This window comes from Psittacula echo, assembly GCF_963264785.1.
Source record: "Psittacula echo genome assembly, chromosome: 1".
NCBI classification, from domain to species: Eukaryota; Metazoa; Chordata; class Aves; order Psittaciformes; family Psittacidae; genus Psittacula; species Psittacula echo.
Genome location: NC_137735.1, coordinates 164,696,083 through 164,716,491, shown reverse-complemented (window position 1 = coordinate 164,716,491; position 20,409 = coordinate 164,696,083). Strand labels below are relative to the sequence as shown.

Here is a 20,409-nt window from a genome sequence, read left to right as displayed (position 1 = left end):
GCGTCCTAGAAATATCCTGGGAGGGCTGCCTTTGTTTATCACAGGTTTTGAGGAATTGACAGGTCCAGCAAATTCCATCATTTAAAACATAATAGCTCTCAAACAGCCCCAGTCTTTGCAGAGAGAGTTAATTCTCTGCGTAATTGCTGTACTATGTAATATGTACCAGTTGTAAAATGTTTGAAAGTGAAACCTCCTGCTAAGCTGTTTTCTGTGTCTGGATACATGGATTGTTCCTTTTCCTGATTGAACACCCCTGATGAGTCCTCATTGGGAAAACATTTCTTATATGTCTCATGCATGAAAATAGACCCAGTGGTAGGATGAAAAGTTCTTCACTTCTGCTATTCAGCAGTCATGAAGACCAACTTCAGTGTTAGGGAGCTTCAGCCCCATATTGGCTGTTATTTATCTTCAATCTTTAATAAGTTCCTAACTTGACTGCTGTGATTCGTTATAAAATTAAATCAACTCAGAAACACTTTTGTATACCTTGAGGATCCCCATGGCTCCGATCTCCAGAGGATGTTAAAGCAGTTTAAAAGAAGAATTTTTAGACTCTTAAAATAATTCAGTATTTCACTGGGTTTTTTTTTTTTGTCTGTGTTGGTTTGGTTTTAAGAGTCTGCATTTATCACATTGAACTTTAGCTTGGCTTAAATGATCTTTTAAAGTTGTAAAGGAAGTTGTGAATGCTCCATCCCTGGCAGTGTCCAAGGCCAGGTTGGACAGAGCCTTGGGTGCCATGGTCTAGTGTGAGGTGTCCCTGCCCATGGCAGGGGTTTGGGACTGGATGATCTTAAGGTTCTTTCCAACCCAAACTATTCTATGATTCTATGATAATGGAAGATGTGGTAACTGATAAATTGAAAAGGAAATACTGTGTGACAAGATATCCCTCAAATCCCACTTTTTACTGAAAATGTATCCTATTTCAGCACTGTGCAGGGCTTGGCTTTAATGAGGCCTTTGAAAGTCATGACTCAAATGGAAGTCTCTGTCAGTTCAAAAGTGAATGAAATCAGTTTGGTTAGAGCAGAGCTACATTTATTTGTCTTGCACAGAGCTGAAAGCATTTTGTGGCATCTCACAAACGCAAAAGTTCTGACTAAGTGATATAGTTCTTTGTTTTCCTGAGAGTCATTATTATTATCATTATTATTATTAATATCTCTACCAACAAAAAATCAAGAAGTGTGTTTGGGGGAACTCTTCTCCATTAACGTGCACTGACTATAAGACAAACTACATCCTGCTATTAAAAGATTTCTGTTTGCTGGGGTGTAATTGCACTCGTCTAATGATAGCTCAGAGTATGGTGGGGCAGCCAGAGGTGCTCCTCATGTCAGTGACAGTAAGAGGAACCTCCTGAGGTTCATCTCAGCCTTCCCTCTTAGGATGGATTGAACCACCCTTAGGAGGTGTTAATCTGCTGCTGGTGAAGGGTCTTTAAAGTTGTAGATGGCTAACCTTACCTTTAAGGTGACTAAGACAAGATGAGGCCATGGTGGGACTCATTTCCAGTATAATTCCAGTATTCTGCAAGAATGTTGATAGCTGAGCAAATCAGCTATCCTTGTATATAGCCATGGGGAACAAACAGGGATTTCCGTGGTGGGATTCATCTTGAGGAAGACATCCATAATGGGTCTGATGAATCATACCCTGGAAAAGGCCAGTGCTCAAGGGCAGTTTAGATTAGTACCCTCAGAGGTAGGGGTCTGACTTTAATGAGATAAGCTGACTCTAAATGCCAGAAATGCTCTGAACATGACCATCCCAAGGAGCTGTCATGCTCAAGCAGGCTTACAGAAGGCAAAAAGCAATGAAGGTCTCAGGACAAACATTAGCTGAATATATCTGGAATAGCTGCATCCCTGCTTTGTGATATTTTGATTATAGCTTGCTTTCCAGCTCCCAGGCTTCACAAAGCATTTGCTACTCAATGGCACTGGGATTAAGCCAGAAGAAGTTATATTGGTTAAAGTAGCATGTCCTAGGGGTAGGAATGGACCAGCTCCCAGCCTTGTGCTCTGACACATGGCCGTTAATGTTTCTTCAGGGTAGATGACTGCTATTCAGCACTGAGTGCAGAATGAAGGGCAGGATGTGCCCAAACCCAGAGCTGAATCCAGGATAGATCCAGTCCCATATCCCTGCAGGCTCTATGCTGGAACTGGTTTGATAGATGACTCTGCTTTGACTTTTGCAATGTCCTGTTATGGATCAGATATGTGTTTGTGCATTAGGAAAGTGTGAGGGGGTTGGCTTGATTGGTTGGTTTTTGCAAAGACAGCAGCAGTAGATGGTAAATGTGTTTGATTCCCCCAAAAAAGGGAGTTTAACTTTGGCTTCATCCCAAAGACCGTCCGTTGTTAACCAGCTGTGATGAATAAGCCACTGGGACAGAGGTCCCCAGGCGTCTGGGGGTAATGCACATCATGTGTGGACACAGCGCTGTCACAACAAGGCCACCCTAAAGAATTTCAGAAGCTCAGGAAATATCTTGCCCAGATTTTTTTTTGGGGGGAGTGGCGGTGGTTTTTCCACTTACTTATATTTTGAAAGGGATCTTGGTATTTTAGGATATAATCTTTAAAAACCGGAAAACCCCCACTTTAGAAGTGTTCTAGCAATTTATTACTGATGACAAAACATTTCAGAGATCATAGCAGCCCCTGGGTTTAAAAGAATCTGCCCTTTAAGAATAGCTTCTTCCTTCACAAGCCACCCAGGCCGGTGCCATTTTACGACCTGACTTGGTGACATTTGCTTCATGAAAGCTCTTACTCCACATTGGAACTCTGCAAGGAACAGCTCTCGCAGCCACAGCGAAAGCTACTGCCTGGGAAAGACAGCTGCTATTTTAACTGTCAGGAACCCAGGGTTGGGTTAATCCCTGGCAGAATTCCACAGACATCAGCGGGGATGTGCCGGGCTGACTGTCTGATCCCTTACATTGGCTGCTTCATTCACATTCCAGGGTTGTTTATTTAAAGCCTGGTGTTTTGGAGTGTGATGCAAACAAAAGCACTTGTTTTGCAAGTGCTGTCTTTCACATCCATGGAGTTTCGTTGATGTAGGAAAGAAATAATGGTCCTTACCGAGATTCCTGTTCTCTGTGGTGCTGGGAAGTTTATGCCTCATTTTTAGGTCTGAGTTTGTCTGGTTTTGTTGAAAGTGTGTGTTATAGATATGTATAAAGGCTTGATGGGAATGAAGTAAGTCTGCAGACAATGAACTTAATATATGATTGCCTCAATCTGCATATGTGAAAGTGAACCCCTCTTATTGATAGAGATGGATTCACCTTACACTGAGGTGCTCTAAACTTTGGGGAAACTGAGTTTGAACCTAAAATAGAGCTGCACGACCACTTGTCATGCCAGGCACAAGGTTGAGAAACTATTTTAGGCTGCAGGAATGATCTCATGCTCAGTTTGTGATGCAGACCAGTGCTGATGGTCAGTGTACTGCAGCTTAAATCGAGTTTATGTGATCAAACCAAGTGCAAAACTACTACAGGTGGTCAGTCCTGGAGTGAAATCTCATCAAGTCAGTATTGGCTGGAGGTTCCTGCATGCTTCTACTCAGGAAGCTACTTTCTAAATGTAGAACTATCTAGTAAGTACAATCTATGTAGTGGCTCTGGCAGTCATTTCTCCATTGTACACGGTGAAGGCAGGTTTTTTGTTATCTCACAGCCCTGACCTGATGGTTGTTCTCTCCCCAGTAAACATTCTTTCCTTTCCTGAGATGAATATTACACGATCAGGAATCAGTACTTTCTTCTCCTTCTCTCCTGCGTGCTATAACTTTGGAGCTTGTTTACAAGTTTTAGTCCATCCTGAAGATGTGGTCCAAGCCTTAGAAATACTGGAGCTCCCATCTCTGTAAATCAAAGCTGAGCAGACGGAAGAAACCTGAATTAGTCCTCCAATTGGGAAAGACTTTTCTCCAGCATGTGTCACGTTCCAGGCTATTGGCTGCATGTGATTTTCCAGCTGGATGAGGGAAAGGCTGGGATTATTGGAAACAGGAGCAGGTCTTTAGGAGACAGATGTCGCAGGTCTGCTGCTTACACAACTGCTTTTTATTCTCTTAATCCACCAGCTTTGGCATTTGATGGGTTGAAAATTTGCAGAAAGTAACCGTGAAATAGAGTTTACTTCGAGTAAGCATCCAAGCCTTTTACAGGGCTGTATGAAATAAAACAGGCTGTATGAAATAAGTAGAACTAGCTGAAGCTCTTCTCAGAGAGAACTAACTAGAGAGAACTCTCTACAAGCTAATGCTAAGCCTCCGAAATACCCAGTTTTTACCCATCACCATGTTAAGATGAATCTGCTGTGGAGGAAGAGGAATTAATGTGTGAGGAAGAAGTGCAAGAGTTTGCTAGGTTGAAAACTGCATCACTGTGAATGCGGTTGCAGGTCTGCAGTTCATGTAGCAACAGCCCAGATGTGAGATGCAGCAACTGAATGGACATGAGCTCCAGCTGAAGATTAATCATGAAGTGCACCCAGCTGTTGGGGGGATTGAAGCAAACCTGGTGGTTTTGCATTGCCATGGGACATATGATACATGTAGCTGGTTATCAGTGATGGGATTCATCTAATTAGGAGCATCAGAGTCTACATCTGAGGTCCAGTCAAAGTTAATGGAGTCAAGAGTGGAAATTATCTTTTCTATGGTAAATGCCTGTATTTGGTCAAAGGAACACACCCTAACTCCATTGCCTTATATTGACTATATTCTGTTCACTGTCTCTGAATAGAACCAACATTCAGACAGCTCAGATATGGGCATACACATTGTAGACACCTAAAGTTAAGTGAGATGAATCCCATCCTGGCTTTCACTTCACATAGTATCCTCCTAAGACACTCTAACATGGTCCGTTACACACCATAGAGAGAGACCTTTAAGTGGGGAAATAACACAGACCTGTCTCTGGGACTTGGTGCAGATGAGAAGCAAGTCCAGGCAATTCACATCACTTCCTGTTGACAGAAAATGGCCAAGTGTACGTGCAGAAGAAGCCCACCATGTACCCACCTTGGAACAGCACTTTCGATGCCCACATCAACAACGGCAGGGTCATGCACATCGTCGTCAAGGACAAAAGTGCTGAAATGGTTTCAGAGACCACAGTGGAACTCAAGGTGCTGGCAGAGAGGTGCAAAAAGAGCAATGGGAAGACAGAGATGTGGGTGAGCACCTTTATTTCCTCTTGTGGGATGTGATGGGGTATGGGAATGCTTTGTGTCCGTGCCATGCTGTGACTGTAACCAGCAGGGCAGCAGGAACTGGTTGCCATCCAAGGAATAATGTTTTCAGGCTGCTTAGGTATGATTTGAAGGAAAGATTTCCATGCATGTCAGAAAAAAAGAGCATGGCACATTATATTACCTGCTGCTGTTACATCAGCTGATATATCAACTCGGCAGGGGGCTTGGAACTGAATGATCTTAAGGTGCTTTCCAACCCAAAATATTCTATGATTCTATACTGAAACATATGCCAATATATGTTTCAACATATTCTATATTGAAACATATATGAAATATATATTCAACATATTGAAACTTGTGTTAGCAAGGATTCCGGTTCAAGGGAGCTATGCCCACGTGTTAATCTTTGCTTACAAAACCCACTGGGGACAAATAGTAATATGAGTGGCTAAATGTGAATTATTTTATGTGCTCTGGGGAAGCAGCTTTAAAAATTTAATCTAATGTCAAGTAACCGATTCACAGTTACCTGACTTCGGATTTATGTCAGAGGAACTCCTTTAAAATCGTGAGTTATAGTGGAGTAGGTTTGAAGTAGCGGTCTTCATAAGGATGCTAAATGTAAGGCTGTATTCCCTGGTAGCCCAAGCAAGGAAGCTCTTGATAATAGTCTATAACATGTAGTAGTCATGCTGTGAATAGCTATAAAGTGAAAAGACATTTGGAGAGAAACTAAGAAACTTATTTCCTTGTTTGCTTGTTTGTTTCTCATGCCAGTTCTCAGGCTAAGCTGCTTGGGTTATGAAGAGAGTAGAAAAGGCAAAAAGGCCTCAGTCACTTAGCAGACCTAAGAGCGAGATATGGTAGAGATTTGCACATTTAACACATAACTTGGAAGTAATTAAGACGCTTAAGGAGGGGATTGAAAACCAAAAGGCTTTTCTCATGTTGACTCCAGTCCCAGCCTTTAAAGCCATGGGAAGCAGTAGCCTGGTGAGGAGAAGAGGGGTTACATAGTCTGGTCTGCTGCTTGCTTGCATCAAGGGTAACAGACCTGAGGTCAAGTGGAGCTGGGAGATCCTGATCCTGTTGTGTCCCAGCTTGGTAGCATCTCCTGAGATCTTCTCTCTACTCACTCCCTGGCACAACCTGGGGAAGGAGGTCCCAGATATCTCATCCTGCAAGGGTCATGAGGAGAGAGAATAGCATTTTTCTCACTTTTCTGTGCAAGGGCACTGTTTCCTCTGGAAGGCAGAGAGGTAACCTTGCTCAGGCTGTGCTGGAGGTCACTGTTGTGATCCTCAGGCTGAAGAACTCTTTGAATGTAGGCGCTTTTATACCTAGGCAAGTGGATACGGATTTACAAAGGCATCTATGGATGGAGGTTCAGATAGGTGGGAACTTCCAACTCCAGTGGGAAGGCCCAAAAAAAGCCTAAGTAAGCTTGTAGCACCACTCATGCTGACTGTAATGGAAGTTAGACTTGCAGAACCAAGTGTCTAAAAGATTTTAGCATCTTTAGCACCTTTCTGAAGCTGGCTTATTTTGAGGTGCTCTCACTTCCAACTTGCAGGATCTACTGGGAACAAGCAGCTTACTCTATAGATACTGCTGATCCTGCACTAGTGTCTAAAATCCTTCCTACAGCTTCTGTGATTTAGTCATATTTATCCCTTCTATCATGCCACTCCAAACGTTTTATAAGAGGTGATCTAGCCTCCTTTCTCTATAGTTGCTCCTACCGTGCCTTGTTGGCCCACATTGATATAAGCAACCCAAAAACTACCATTAACTGACATTCATCAATTCCCACTGGGAAAAGGACATCTGAAATGATTGTTGCTTCTTTGAATGACTGATTAATGATTGCACTGGTCTTTCTTGTTTTTCACTTACCTCAACCAGCTAGAACTGAAACCTCAAGGACGAATGCTGATGAATGCAAGATACTTCCTGGAAATAAGTGGCAAGTGATTCAGTTTGTCTATTGATAGATGTGATTTCTGGTTATGTGGGGCAGAGCTGGTGTCTTCACTGGAAGTGGTGCCTATGTGATTACTGATTTATTCCTAGGAACCATCATAGTGGTTTGAAATGAGCAGTCCAGAAAAGCAGTTTTTATTTTATGGTGGGGATGAAGACTGACTCTTCCTCTGTGATTCGCAAGGCAGATTTTTGGCTGGTTTACCACTAAAATGGTAGATTTTCTCATTATAATCAAGACAGAATAGATACGTAAGCTCCCTCTGAAATCATTCTACTTGTATGTAAGCATGTAACATCTGCTATGGTGTGCATTATAGTGCAGATGTAAAGGTGCAAATGTAAAGGTTGAGGTATGATTTAAGATTGACAACACTTAAGCGTACTTGTTAGTTGGGCATTTAAGATCAAGAGCAATCTAGGCAAAACAGGAAAAGAACCTAGAGAGTGATTCATCTGATCACGTGCAGGTTTCTGCTGCAAGGTGAGCTGAGTCATTCACTGGGCTCCATTAACTGCTGAAGCTAGACCTCCAGGGACGTAGCAGCAGCTTAGTCACCCTGGAGAGGGGACACACAGTAGTTTATGTGTCTTCACTGGGACCCAAATCCCACCTGCAGAGTTTGATGTCCATGTAAAATACATTTTGCTTTGTGGAAGAAAATGGGTTGCAATCCAAATGCTCGATCTTATCCTGCTGTCTTTGACGCCGAAATTCTCACACCCTCAGATGTGGGTGAAGCTGTAAGGTGTAGATACGTAGAAGGACCTCCCATTCATAGAAACATAGAAGTACTGAAAGCAGCTGAAAGCATGTCCATACTGATATTTTCTCCATCCATTAATACGGAATAGACTATTGTTGCCTCCTTGTATGTTATGCCAGAGAGGCCAAAGCATAGAAAACACAAATTGGCTTTGTACTGCAAATAGCAAGGTCAGCATCAGATCACACATGGGGCCAGTTTCCACAGAATACTTGTGAAACTTGCTGTGCATTGTGTGAGTAAAAGGAAAGAGTGATTGAGAGTGAGATAAAGCACACATATCTAGATTTGTAGACACAAGCACATATATAAGTGCGCGTGTGTATATATATGCGTGTGCAGTCAGAATTGGTTCGGTTGCTGTTCTAAAAAGGTTAAATGTGAATAATGGCATGGATACAGCAGACAGCGAAGCAATTATTGGCATGGAAAAATAACAAGGCAAAGAATATCTTAGGAACATACATAGGTGCTTACTCACACACTTGTACACATAAAGGATTCTGTTAAATACCCATATAAAAGATATACAAAAGTGCGTTTGTGCATATGTAGATAATTAATAATTTTTATGCATTTTCATCTGGTTTAGGTCATGGTTCTTCAGTGTTATACGAAGTTAGAAGTTCATGTTTAATTGCAGATTATCTCTCCTTGGGAAATTTCTGGTCTACATTTCAAAAGCAGCATTATGACTGTTCAAGAAAGCTCAGGGTCCCAAGTTTAAAGTCATTTTAGTGTCCTTTTAGGGATGGCAGATAAAACCCCATCCAAACAAGGCTTGTGTGTGTTTCAGAAAATGGTATTTCTTAAAAATACTCATTTCCATCAGTGAATCAGCTTCAGTCTTCTAATGTTTTGGTAGCTGCATTTTCTCAAGGCACCTTATCAGACAGTTATCTGTTTCCTTTCTCCCTAGATGCAAAGGACCTGGCTGACAGTGAGACTGAAGCATTCTCCCTGCATCAGCGCAGAGGAGCCATCAAACAGGCCAAAATCCATAACGTCAAGTGTCATGAGTTCACAGCCACCTTCTTTCCACAACCCACCTTCTGCTCTGTCTGCCACGAGTTTGTTTGGTAAATGAAAATAGATCTCTGCCTTTTCTCCTTTTAATCCTCGGGACCAGTTCTTGGGTAGATGTGGCACTTCCTTAGAGACATGGTGGACTTGGCAATGCTGGGTTAATGGTAGGACTCAATGATCTTAAAGCTCTTTTCCAACCTAAATGATACCATGATTCTATGATTCTCCAGTGGCTATCTGTGCTCCGGCTGTCAGTAAGGCAGCAGGATGAGACCTTTGACATCTTACCTGTCAAGTTATTGCATCACTTCCAGGATGTGGTTCACAGTTGTAATTCCAACTGTGAAAGTTCCCTTCATTTCTTAGTATGAAGACAGGCTGAGAACATTGGGGGTGTTCAGGCTGGAGAAGAGAAGCTGCGTGGAGACCTCAGAACAGCTTCCAGTGTCTGAAGGGGGCTACGAGGATGCTGGAGAGGGACTCTTCATCACTGACTGTAGTGCTAGGACAAGGGGTGATGGGTTCAAACTGAAACAGCAGAAGGTCAGGTTGGATATAAGGAAAAAGTTTTTTACTGTGAGGGTGCTGAGGCGCTGGCACAGGGTGCCCAGAGATGTGGTGAGTGCTCCATCCCTGGCAGTGTTCAAGGCCAGTTTGGACAGGCCCTTGGGCAACATGATCTGGTGCGAGGCATCCCTGCACATGGAAGAGAGTTAGAACTGGATGATCTTAACGTCCTTTCCAACCCTAACTATTCTATGATTCTATGATCTCTGGCCAAATGCACAGGCATCTCTTATCAGCCCAGTTTGCTCTTTGGGTGCTCTTTGGGTATTGTGAAATTCAGACTGTATGTGCTGAAAAGGCTGTGAAAACCACAGAGAATCACTCCACAGTTAGATTGAACGAAGATATTTTAATTAGAGAAGCTCTATAAAGACTGATTAAAAGCAAAGCTGTTTTATTCTGTTCCTTTTATAAGCATTGCTCTCTTTTTTTTCTCTCAAGGCTTTCAGACAATTCAGCTTTAACCATTTCTCTGTTTCTTTCAGGGGACTGAATAAACAAGGCTATCAATGCAGACGTAAGAAACCTTTCTGATGTCGTTAGTATCTTTATTTACTTCTTCTTTTCTGGAGGAATATTTTGTTAACACCGTGAAACGCTTGTTCTTTCAGAATGTAATGCTGCCATTCATAAGAAATGCATTGATAAAGTAATAGCCAAGTGTACAGGATCAGCAGTCAATAGCAGAGAAACAATGGTATGTATTATTGTTTGGCTGTTTTTAATAAAGCTTGAGTGTCCTTCAGGTCTGTCTTACATCGCTGTAAAGCGACTTCTGATGAAGCAAAAGGAGCTACTGAACTAAAGGCTGTGTGATCTGATCTGTGACCTTTGTCTTTTACGTTCCTAGTGGTTCATTACCTCCTACTTGTGCTTTACTCAAATGCAGCTGCTGAATAAGCAGTTGCTGAATCAAGACTGACATTCTTCTAATGTATGAAGTATAGCTCAGGGGGAAGTCATGGACATGAGGTGGAGATTTACTGGAGGAAATTATTCATTCCCTGCTGTTAGACAGCACGTTATGTTGAATTTTCAGAGCAGCACTTTAACATCCCACTCTGGGTTATCTGAGATTTCCAAGCAGTGAGTGGAAGATCTGGCATCTCCACTATTATTAGTTTTATTTTCTCATATCACTTTATTATAAGCCCTCTTTTTTGGTAGGCAAACGTGGAACTTGATCTCTTGATAGGACTATTCCCTTTTCCTTGATTGTGTTCCAGAACTTCTGTTTGCTTTCAATCCCACCCTGGTTCATGTTCTCCTTCTGCAGTCTTGAGAGATGAGATTCATCTCATTTGTCTTCTGACGTCCCCAGGGTAGCTGTATCCAAATTAGTCACCACCTTTGACTCCCTATGTACTTAAAGAAGAGAAATAGACTCTTCCAAGAGTGATTCATTAAAACAAATGTAGACATCCTTTTCAGGAGGAGACGAATAATTTTTGGAAGTGCCATGGTTTTTCCCTTGAGCATTAGGGGAGTCTGGTTGCATAGATGAGGTGTAAGCAGCTCTCTGGTCAGAAGATCAAGCCCAGGGATGAAAATACCCAGTTCCCACTGAACTAAGGTTATTATTTGGCTTTGTATATTTGAAGTGATAGTTAAAGATAGTTTCTTTTGATGGTCATACCCAAGGATAAGAGGGCAATAGACATCCCATCTTCTGTGGTACAAGTCCAAGGCCAGGTTGGATTTGGCTTTGAGCAGCCTGGTCTAGTGGAGGGTATCCCTGCCCATGGAAGAAGGTTGGAACTAGATGATGTTTAAGGTCCCTTCCAACCCAAACCATTCTATGATTCTATGATAAGTCTGGTTTTCCAAGCAAAGCTGAGGTGGGCTGAATTGCCGACATGGCTTTTCTCTTGCAGTTTCATAAAGAACGGTTCAAGATCGACATGCCTCACCGCTTCAAAGTCTACAACTACAAGAGCCCAACATTCTGTGAGCACTGTGGCACGCTCCTCTGGGGCCTTGCACGGCAAGGACTGAAGTGTGATGGTGAGTCCCGGATGTAGTTGGCACAACCTGAGCATGGGAGTGGGCCATTGTCTTTAGAGGGTTGCAACCTGAAAAGCCAAATTTCATTTATTATACCTCCAAGACCAGTATGAGATGCCAGCCAGGGTGGTGAAGGAGTGGTCAAGAGGACTAGCCTTCAAGGAGTATCATTCTTCAAAGAGGAATAGTTGTCAGTATACAGAAAGATATGTGGTCCATGAGACTGAAGAGTCATTTCCCAAAGAGGCAAAGAACATCTTCCAAAATCACTCCCACTATTAACTTCAATGCTCTATTTCCACTAGCAGACAAACCCAAGACACTTCATCTACATAATCCTGTCTCAATGGGGAGATCCTGTTCTGTGATTATGGTTTATCTCTGAGCTGATATATTCAAACTATGAGTTTAAGTTTTGGTACCACTGTGAGTTTTGGTAGCCTGTATCTGCAAAGGCTGATGGATGTTGAAATGGAACTTTTGTCCCAAAGGAGATATAAAAAAACATTGTCTCCATCGAGAAACAAATGAAATGACCCGAGTACCATTCCATGAGACATAAATAGTGCCCAAGCTTTAAGCTTTATGTGGCTATCTCTGCCTTTGGCCAACAGCAGCACATGCTCCTGCCCAACCTCATGTCAAAGCATTTACAGACTCACAGTCCTTTGTTGTTCTGACGCCTCTTGTTCTTCCTTTCAGCATGTGGCATGAATGTCCATCACAAGTGCCAGACGAAAATAGCAAACCTTTGTGGAGTTAACCAGAAACTAATGGCTGAAGCTCTGGCAATGATAGGGAGCACCCAGCAGGTAAATACTTTAAGTCTTGAGTCACATGGAGAAAGGAGGATCAACTGTTCAGTGTTTGTTTCAGTTCAAGTAGTCTGGGCATTGAGTGGAGCACATATCACAGAAGGCTGCAGGTTCCTTTGTTACCAAACCCCTGAACATTAGGTACAGAGATGCTTGTCTCATAGCAAAGACCTCTTCTAGATCTTGGCTCTTGTGACAGTCACAGTCAAGAAGCCACAGTGTCCATAAGATCAGAACTAGAAGAGGGTAGATTTAGATTATATTAGGAAGAAACTATTCACTATGAGGGTAGAGAGGTGTGGATGATTTTCTGGCAAAGAATGGCCACATAGCCAGATCAGCAAGTGCCTACGTGGAGTTCGACATGAACCAAGGAACAACAAAAGGTGAAGGAGGATGGGAGCGAGACACTGGGAGTGAGAATCCCAGCAAGATAAAAAGGAGCTGGAATTTACTGAGTTAATAACTTGAGGACTGTTGGAAAACTTTGAAGGTCAGGTTCTCACACCTGTGCTTAACCAATTATATGTTAGTTGTTAAGGGCCTCACAGATATGTATCCAATCACAATGTGCCAAGTTAGTGCAAACAACTTTAAGAAATAGTATATAAAGGGTTAGTTTTCTATAATAAATGGCTTTGTCTGATCACATTGATCTCTGACTGAGTCCATTCCATGACAGTGAGGAGCTGGCACAGGGTGCCCAGAGAAGCTGTGGCTGCCCCATCCCTGGCAGTGTTCAAGGCCAGGTTGGACACAGGGGCTTGGAGCAAGCTGCTCTAGTGGAAGGTGTCCCTGCCTGTGGCAGGGCATGGGACTGAATAATCTTTAAGGTCCCTTCCAACCCAAACCACTCTGTGATTTAATGAACATGACACATGGTTCAAAATGTCAAAACCATGACATTAGCTGTGTTCTGTAATCCAGGCTCGCTGTCAGCGTGACACTGAACAGATCTCCAGGGATGGACCTCTTGAAATTGGCTTCCCAGTTACTGTAAAGGAGGTGACACCGCTTCAGGCATTGTCAGCATCTACAACAGGAAAAAAAGGTGATATGGGGCAGTGAGCTTTGTTAAGTTTTTTGCTTGGTCCGTGGTTATGTAGAGGTGACAAAGGAATTTATTAGCCAGTGACTCTTTCATGCATCTTTCCAGCCCGGAGCAAGACATACCCTTTCTCATTTCAGGATAGCAATAACTCTTCCTGACAACATCACTTGGGCATGGCAGATAGGATCCGAGCCTGATTCCTTCTCTATAGACCAGCATTTCCTCCATGCCATCCAACCTCTAGTGAAGTGAGACACCAACCTTCATTCATTCAGCTAACCCCTAAACTCTTTTTCTGACCCAGTGCTTGAGCACATCTCATACCTCCACTGGCAAAAATATGTTTGTTCCCTTTTGGGAACTCATAAACTGTAAAATCTGAGAACTTTAAAGAAAAAACAAGTTCTAAACAGGAGATTGGGAATCATTCTGATCACCATGGCCAATTCTCTTTCTGATTTCGTGCTTTCGGTTGTGGATTGACATCCAGTATCTTTGAAAACCATTGACAGATTCCCACTTCATTCATTCATTCATTCATTCATTCATTCATTCATTCATTCATTGCCCAGGAGCTGATCTTGGTCTCAGGGCCTCTGTGCTACAAGAACAAATGTTTAGGAGGGTGAATGAGAGATTGGGGAGAAGCTTTAACAGACTTTGGACAAAGCTACTGGGGGCTCAGTGGCCTCAAACAAAACTTAAAAGTCTCCTGGGGAAATGCCTTGTTTGTCTGCTTTGTCAGACAAACTTTGTTTGAGTCACAGAACTCTGAATATTAGGAGCAAAAATGTCGCCATCTTTCATTATACCCATGTGACCCACTTAAATGGTCATTTCAGAATCCCTCCACCTTCATGGTCCCCCTCCAAGCACTGTCCTGTGACTGCAGCAGCCCTATGATGGTACTGACACGATGGGTTTTGGCCTCCCACAAGCTTTAAAATGCATCTACCAGAACGTGAAGGGAGAAAGAAGAGTGCAAGTGAATCAGTACTTAAGCCTAGCAAGGACTGAGACAGTGGATCTTCAGCTGCAACCCCAAATGTCAAGCTGAGAGCACAGGCCCTGCTTTCTTAATCATAGCATCATAGAATTGTAGAGTTACAGAATGGTTTGGGTTGGAAAGGACGTTAAGATCATCCAGTTTCAACCCCCTGCCATGAGCAGGGACACCTCACACTTGACCATGTCACCCAAGGCTCTGTCCAACCTGGCCTTGAACACTGCCAGGGATGGAGCATTTTTTACTTCTCTGGGCAAGCTGTGACAGGGCCTCAGCACCCTCACAGTAAAGAACTTCTTTCTTATGTCCAACCTGAACTTCCCCTGTTTCAGTTTGAACCCATCACCCCTTGTCCTATCACTACAGTCCCTAATGAAGTCCCTCTCTGGCCCCATTCAGGTACTGGAAGGCTGCTATTAGTGCAAGTTAATACTATCCTGTCTGAAGATAATATCCTGGAAACTGGACCTAAAGCAAAATGTCAGAAAGCACTGGTGAAAGCATGGCAGAGCCACTTTATACCAGTGCTCTGGGTTTAATACTGTGCAACAGCAGGCTGCCGAGCCCCAGAGGCTGGTTTTGGTGCTATCTGAGCTCAAGGGATAGCGCACTTTGGCCCCCAAGGGGGAAATAAATTATATCCCCCTCTGTGCTTACTTTCTTTTCTACAAGTAGGACTGGCTATGCTGATATGAATCAGTAAAGCTCCAGATGGTTTCACATCTGTTTTACATGTGGGTCTATTTGTCCGATGGGTAGTGTTCTTGCTGTTCAGCAATTTAGAACACTACAGCAGTGTGTATTTCAGTGCATGGGATAAATCCAGTAATGGCCAGGGTATCTTAGAAGTTCACATATATCCAAGTGCATATAGTAGTGAAGAAAATCTGAGTAGTTCTACTCCAGGACAGCTGGAATACTTGATCAGAGCTTCGCATCCATAGTAGGCACCTAGTATGAAAATGCTGTTCCATCTTTTCATCTTGCTTTGCCAAGGGTCTTGAGAAGACGTTGAAAAAATGGGACCGCATCATAACAGCAATGAGCAAGGAGGACTGAAGTACACAGGCAGCCAGAAATGAATGTCATGGTTTTGCTGCCATAAAACAAAGAGACAGATGAAGGAGTTTGTAAAGTGGGAGTAATGCCACTGAAAAAGGTGGAGTTACACTGGAGTAAACTTTGGGAGCAGATCCAATCTACTTAGTAGATGTGGCCACTGTGTATTTGAAATACCCTTTTGACACTAAGCACAATGCCTGTAAGTGTTCTGGGGATTTTCCACTCATTCCAGGGGTTTATTTGCATGCTTTGATGTGTGTTGCAGAGCCACAAGGCATCTCCTGGGAGTCTCCGGTGGAGGGCACAATGAAAGGGGAATCTCTGATAGAGTCAGACTCAGGAGAACAGCCCCAGGAGCAGCAAGAGCATCAAGTGCAGCTAAAACTAAGCATTGAGGATTTTGTCCTGCACAAGATGCTGGGGAAGGGCAGCTTTGGCAAGGTAAGCATCAGGGGACTGAGACACCATTGAATGCGTCTGTATATTGCTTTCTATGGCGCTAAATAGCATGTGGTTTGAGGGCCACATAGGAAAAAGCATCTCCAAGACTCCAAGGAACCCTTGGTGTGGCATGGCTGACTCTTTCCTCAGACAAAGATCTTCCCTCTGCCCCAATAAGTTGCTGTTTCAGGAGTGCCCATGGCAGGAGAGGAAAGCAGCCAAATAAAGCTGCACCTTCCCCTGCTGTGCAGGTTGATGTGGCCTGGATATCCAGTGAAAGGAAGATCTCCATGCTGTCCCTCTCCTGCTGGCTTAGCTGAGCAAGTTCAGAGGGAGTTGAAAGCATTAGCTGGGAAGCTAAGTGTGGATCGCCTCTCCTCTCCGGAGCAGCAGGTCTCCAGCTGGGAATACTGACTGGCCTTTTCCAACTCCGTCTTCCCATTCAGTTTGCGCTGGAACATAAAGCAAACTTTGTAACAGCCAAGAATTTGTGCTTTTGGAACAAGAACCACCTGTTTTCAGTGGATTCATTAATCTTGATGAATTGTGGATTGTTCCTCCTCCTCCCAGATGTCCCCTGGAAGGGGACTCATGTTATTCAGTGCCTGCATAAAGCTGCAGGAAGCAATTTCAGAGGAACTCACCATTGTATTTTTGCAGCCAATAAGGAGAATGTGTATCATTATGTATTGCTCATATCTCACATCTTTCCAAGGTAGAAACCGTGCCTTAAAGAAGGGCTGCTTTTTGCCTGCTAAGTGAGCTGGAGCAACTGCTTTAGCCAGTTCTTAAACTGGCTTAGGTTGTTTTCACCAGTTCTTAAACTGGTGAAATATTTGCTGTGTTGGCTTTCCATACTTGGAAATACTTGGCATGACTACAGTTTGCATGGGAAGCAGAGCTGAGGTATCTCATTTAGAGATCTGAGCCAGAATACATCCAAAATCCATATCCCAGACATTAGACTCAAGACAATAGATGTCATGCAAGCATTCACGTTGGAAGGGACCTCTGAAGGTCATCTAATCCAGCCTGCTGCTCAAAACAAGTCTAATCAGATGAGTCTGCTCCATTGTTTGTCTAGTCGAGTCTTGAATGCCTTCACTGATGCAGATTCTGTACCTGGCCTTAGCCCTCTCTGTTAACGTGGACTCTGCAAGCCTCTGCATCTCTCTGCAGTGCACCATGTGGGTGTGGATGGGCTATTTCATGCCCTTCTGCAACAAACCTCACCCACAAGTTTCCTGTGTAGGTGTTGCTCCTGGTGCCTTTATTTGCTTGGAGCAAGATTCACTTCCCCATATAGGGTGTGCAGATTTGAGTGCCTGAGGGTTCTCTCCAGCTCTGCATGGACCAGGGAAGTTGAGGGCCAGAGGAAGTCCTCTCTCCATGAGTGGGGATAGCATTGCCTGCCTTGGAAGTCCCTGCACAAGTCACAAATATACTGTGTTCCTCAGGAGAGCAGTGCCATGCACAAAAACAGGGGTAAAAAGGGTGCCTGCAGCATCAGCACTGTTAGCATGTCTGGTCAGTCAGTGCAGAGACCAAGGGAGGCTCTAAACTCCGCTCCCTGTCTGGTGCTACAAAGTGAAATGCAGCAGTAGCCAAAAGGGTAAATAAAGCTTTTGTCAGAGGTAAAACATGTCTGAGCTTACTCAGTAAATAGTGTCGGGGAGAGAACTTCAGAGACCCCTTTGATGTGTCTTGTGTATTTATTCAGTCTATGAGAAATGGTGTCAACAGGCAGCATAAAGGCACAGAACTGGAAACGTCTTTGCTCCTTGGTCCCTAGGAGCCCCTTCTCTGCTGCTCCATGTCTCATTTTCCCTGCCCATAAAACCAGACAGAGGTCCTAACTCCTCTGGGATGTGTTTTGCTGTTCCCAGAGAAGTAGTTCTGCAGAAGCATAGAGGACCCATCCCTTTTACTCAGGCATCTGGGAGGAAGAGGAGAAAGTTGCATCTGATTTAGATCATTCTAACTACGGTGGACATCAGTTTACACCTGCTGAGGATCTGGTGCAGGGCATTTGCATTTCACATGTTGACAAAGCAAGATTCTGTGTTTTGTTATTTGAAGACATAAAAAAGGAAATGTATCTCAAGAGCATTTGCATGAAGTTGGTTTCTGTTATCAGAAGTGTTTGCTCTCTGACATGTCCTGTCCATATGGGCATGTAGCCCCTGCTCTTGTATTCACCAAGGCCTCCCTAGGGTTCAGCTTCATAAAGCTATTCTGGGTGTGGGGAACTAAATGTCTACATGGTCTTAAGGTCAGAACTGGGCCTTAAGCATCAGCTTTTTTAAGGTCTACCTTAGTGAATTCCCCATAGCTCAGCTCCTATACTCATATGGTTGTGTTGCCAGCTCTGAGAGGTTAGCATCACTCTTTCTGAGCAGCTGTTTCCACCATAGGTGTTCCTTGCTGAGCTGAAGAGCACAGACCAGTATTTTGCTGTGAAAGCCCTGAAGAAGGATGTGGTGCTCATGGATGATGATGTTGAATGTACGATGGTGGAGAAGAGAGTCCTCTCCTTAGCTTGGGAGCACCCATTCCTGACTCATGTCTTCTGTACGTTCCAGACCAAGGTAAGACAAGGATCTGACACCTAATTCTATGGGCTGAGGGTGCTTTGTTGAAATACGGATACTTGGTGAAGTGCTTAAGTCTGCTAGATGTTAGGGAACAGCTTGGACATGAAGTGGTGCTAAGCGAGGGGAGCTTCAGGTTAATCACTTAGGAAGCGGCTCCAGCAATTTCATCTGCCTTGCCCACATTAACCTGGGTGCAGAGTGGGGCATTGGAGGATGATGGAATCCAGGACTGATTGATGATCCAGGCTATGCAGAGACCCACTGTTAAAATCTGTGTCCTGGTACCCTGGGCTGAGGACATGCAAAGGCCACATTCACAGCCAAGGGTGCAGATGTGGCCACACCGGGGTGTCGTGGTTTAAGCCCAGGCAGTAAATTAGAACCACGCAGTTTCTACTCCCCACCACCACCACCTTTCTTCCCTCCGCTCCTGGAGGGACGGGAAGGAGAATCAAAAGAATGCAGCTCCCATGGGTTGAGATAAGAACAGTTTAATAACTAAGGTATAACACAAATCACTACTGCTACCACTAATAGTAATAATGATAAAGGAAATAACAAGGAAGAGAATACAACCGCTCACCAACCGGTACCTCACCCCCACCCCACAGTGATCCAGCCCTTCCGGGGACTCTCAGTTCTACATCCTGGGCATGACGTGCTGTGGTATGGAATACCTCTTTGGCTAGTTTGGGTCAGGTTTCCTATCCCTGCTTCCTCCCGGCTTCCCCTCCTCCCTGGCAGAGCATGAGACTCACAAAGTCCTTGGTCAGGGTAAACATTCTGACCAGCAACTGAAAACATCAGCTTTATCAGTATTATCCCCAGGCCGAAAGTCAAAACACAGCACTGCACTAGCTACTAAGAAGGAGAAAAAAATGACTGCTACTGTTAAACCAGGACACGGGGTTATCAGAACATCTTAGACCATGAAGCAGTATGCTGCAGTGAGTCAGAGCTAACTCAAGAAACCCTGGTTATGGAGAATAAACAAGCTGTCATTCACTTTGGGAATCTTCTTTATCCCCCATTACTGTTAAGTTGCATTAGACTTCCTAATTCATGCAGGACCACTGGTGGTGAAGACTGAGGTTCCGAGGAGTAACACAAAGCATCTTCACCTGAAATCCCACTTAGGACTCCAAACCAAAATTGAAGTGACAGTTAAGTCATATGTGTATCTTCATGGCTCTATGTGGCAACAAACCACCAACAGATGAGCTTTCCAGAGCCTTTCCTACAGCGATAATCTGTCACCTTAATGCTAAAACGCACACAAGGCATAGGAAAACACAATGGAAGGAAATCTGAGAGATTGTCTTGTCTGTCCATCCTGTTCCTGAGAGGTGCTTGCTGTCCCTGAGCTCAGATTCAGGGCAATACCACTCTCTTAAGGCTGCTTGTTGAGGGTTTTGTGTGGATGCTCCTAGTCCCTGCTCAGTCCCAGGGTTTAGTGACACAAAACACTGTTCAGTGTGAGGTTAGCACCTGCTTAGCAATAGGCTCACTGCTTTTGCAGAGTCAGGAGGCACAAATATAACCCCTGCAGTAGGTCACAGTTGTCCAAGGGATGCGGCACCTGTTTAAAGACAGATTAAATTTATAGCAGGGAATGCTTGGGAGCAGCCTGCCATAGGTGATGTATCACTGAGACCAGGTGTTCACGTTTAACCCCTTTGGGATTATCAGTGAGGACAGCATGACCTGGGAATGGATCATTGCCTGGAAAGGAAAGAAGTTAATTCCCTTTTCGGGGCCTAGACTTCAGGGGAAAATATAAATGACCCAATCCTAAAGCAAAGGAAATCAAGACTTAATTAAAAAGACAAAATATTCGCAACTGTCACAGCTCTACAAGG

At 43.8% G+C, this 20,409-nt stretch overlaps 1 protein-coding gene across 3 annotated transcripts in view; it reads left to right on the top strand.

Moving 5' to 3' along the window:
* Positions 1–20,409, top strand: part of PRKCQ (protein kinase C theta) — a 65,229-nt gene that overhangs the window by 18,992 nt on the left and 25,828 nt on the right. For 2 of the 3 annotated variants that reach the window (XM_080622846.1, XM_080622847.1), the window contains 10 exons: positions 5,014–5,213; positions 7,140–7,200; positions 8,904–9,063; positions 10,063–10,094; positions 10,189–10,274; positions 11,452–11,581; positions 12,284–12,393; positions 13,324–13,447; positions 15,781–15,956; positions 18,371–18,544. In XM_080622846.1, coding sequence (XP_080478972.1) covers positions 5,014–5,213; positions 7,140–7,200; positions 8,904–9,063; positions 10,063–10,094; positions 10,189–10,274; positions 11,452–11,581; positions 12,284–12,393; positions 13,324–13,447; positions 15,781–15,956; positions 18,371–18,544 — 1,253 coding nt within the window. Of the gene's footprint in view, positions 1–5,013; positions 5,214–7,139; positions 7,201–8,903; positions 9,064–10,062; positions 10,095–10,188; positions 10,275–11,451; positions 11,582–12,283; positions 12,394–13,323; positions 13,448–15,780; positions 15,957–18,370; positions 18,545–20,409 lie in introns of those variants that run through there. The other variant, XM_080622848.1, reaches the window with a different exon arrangement.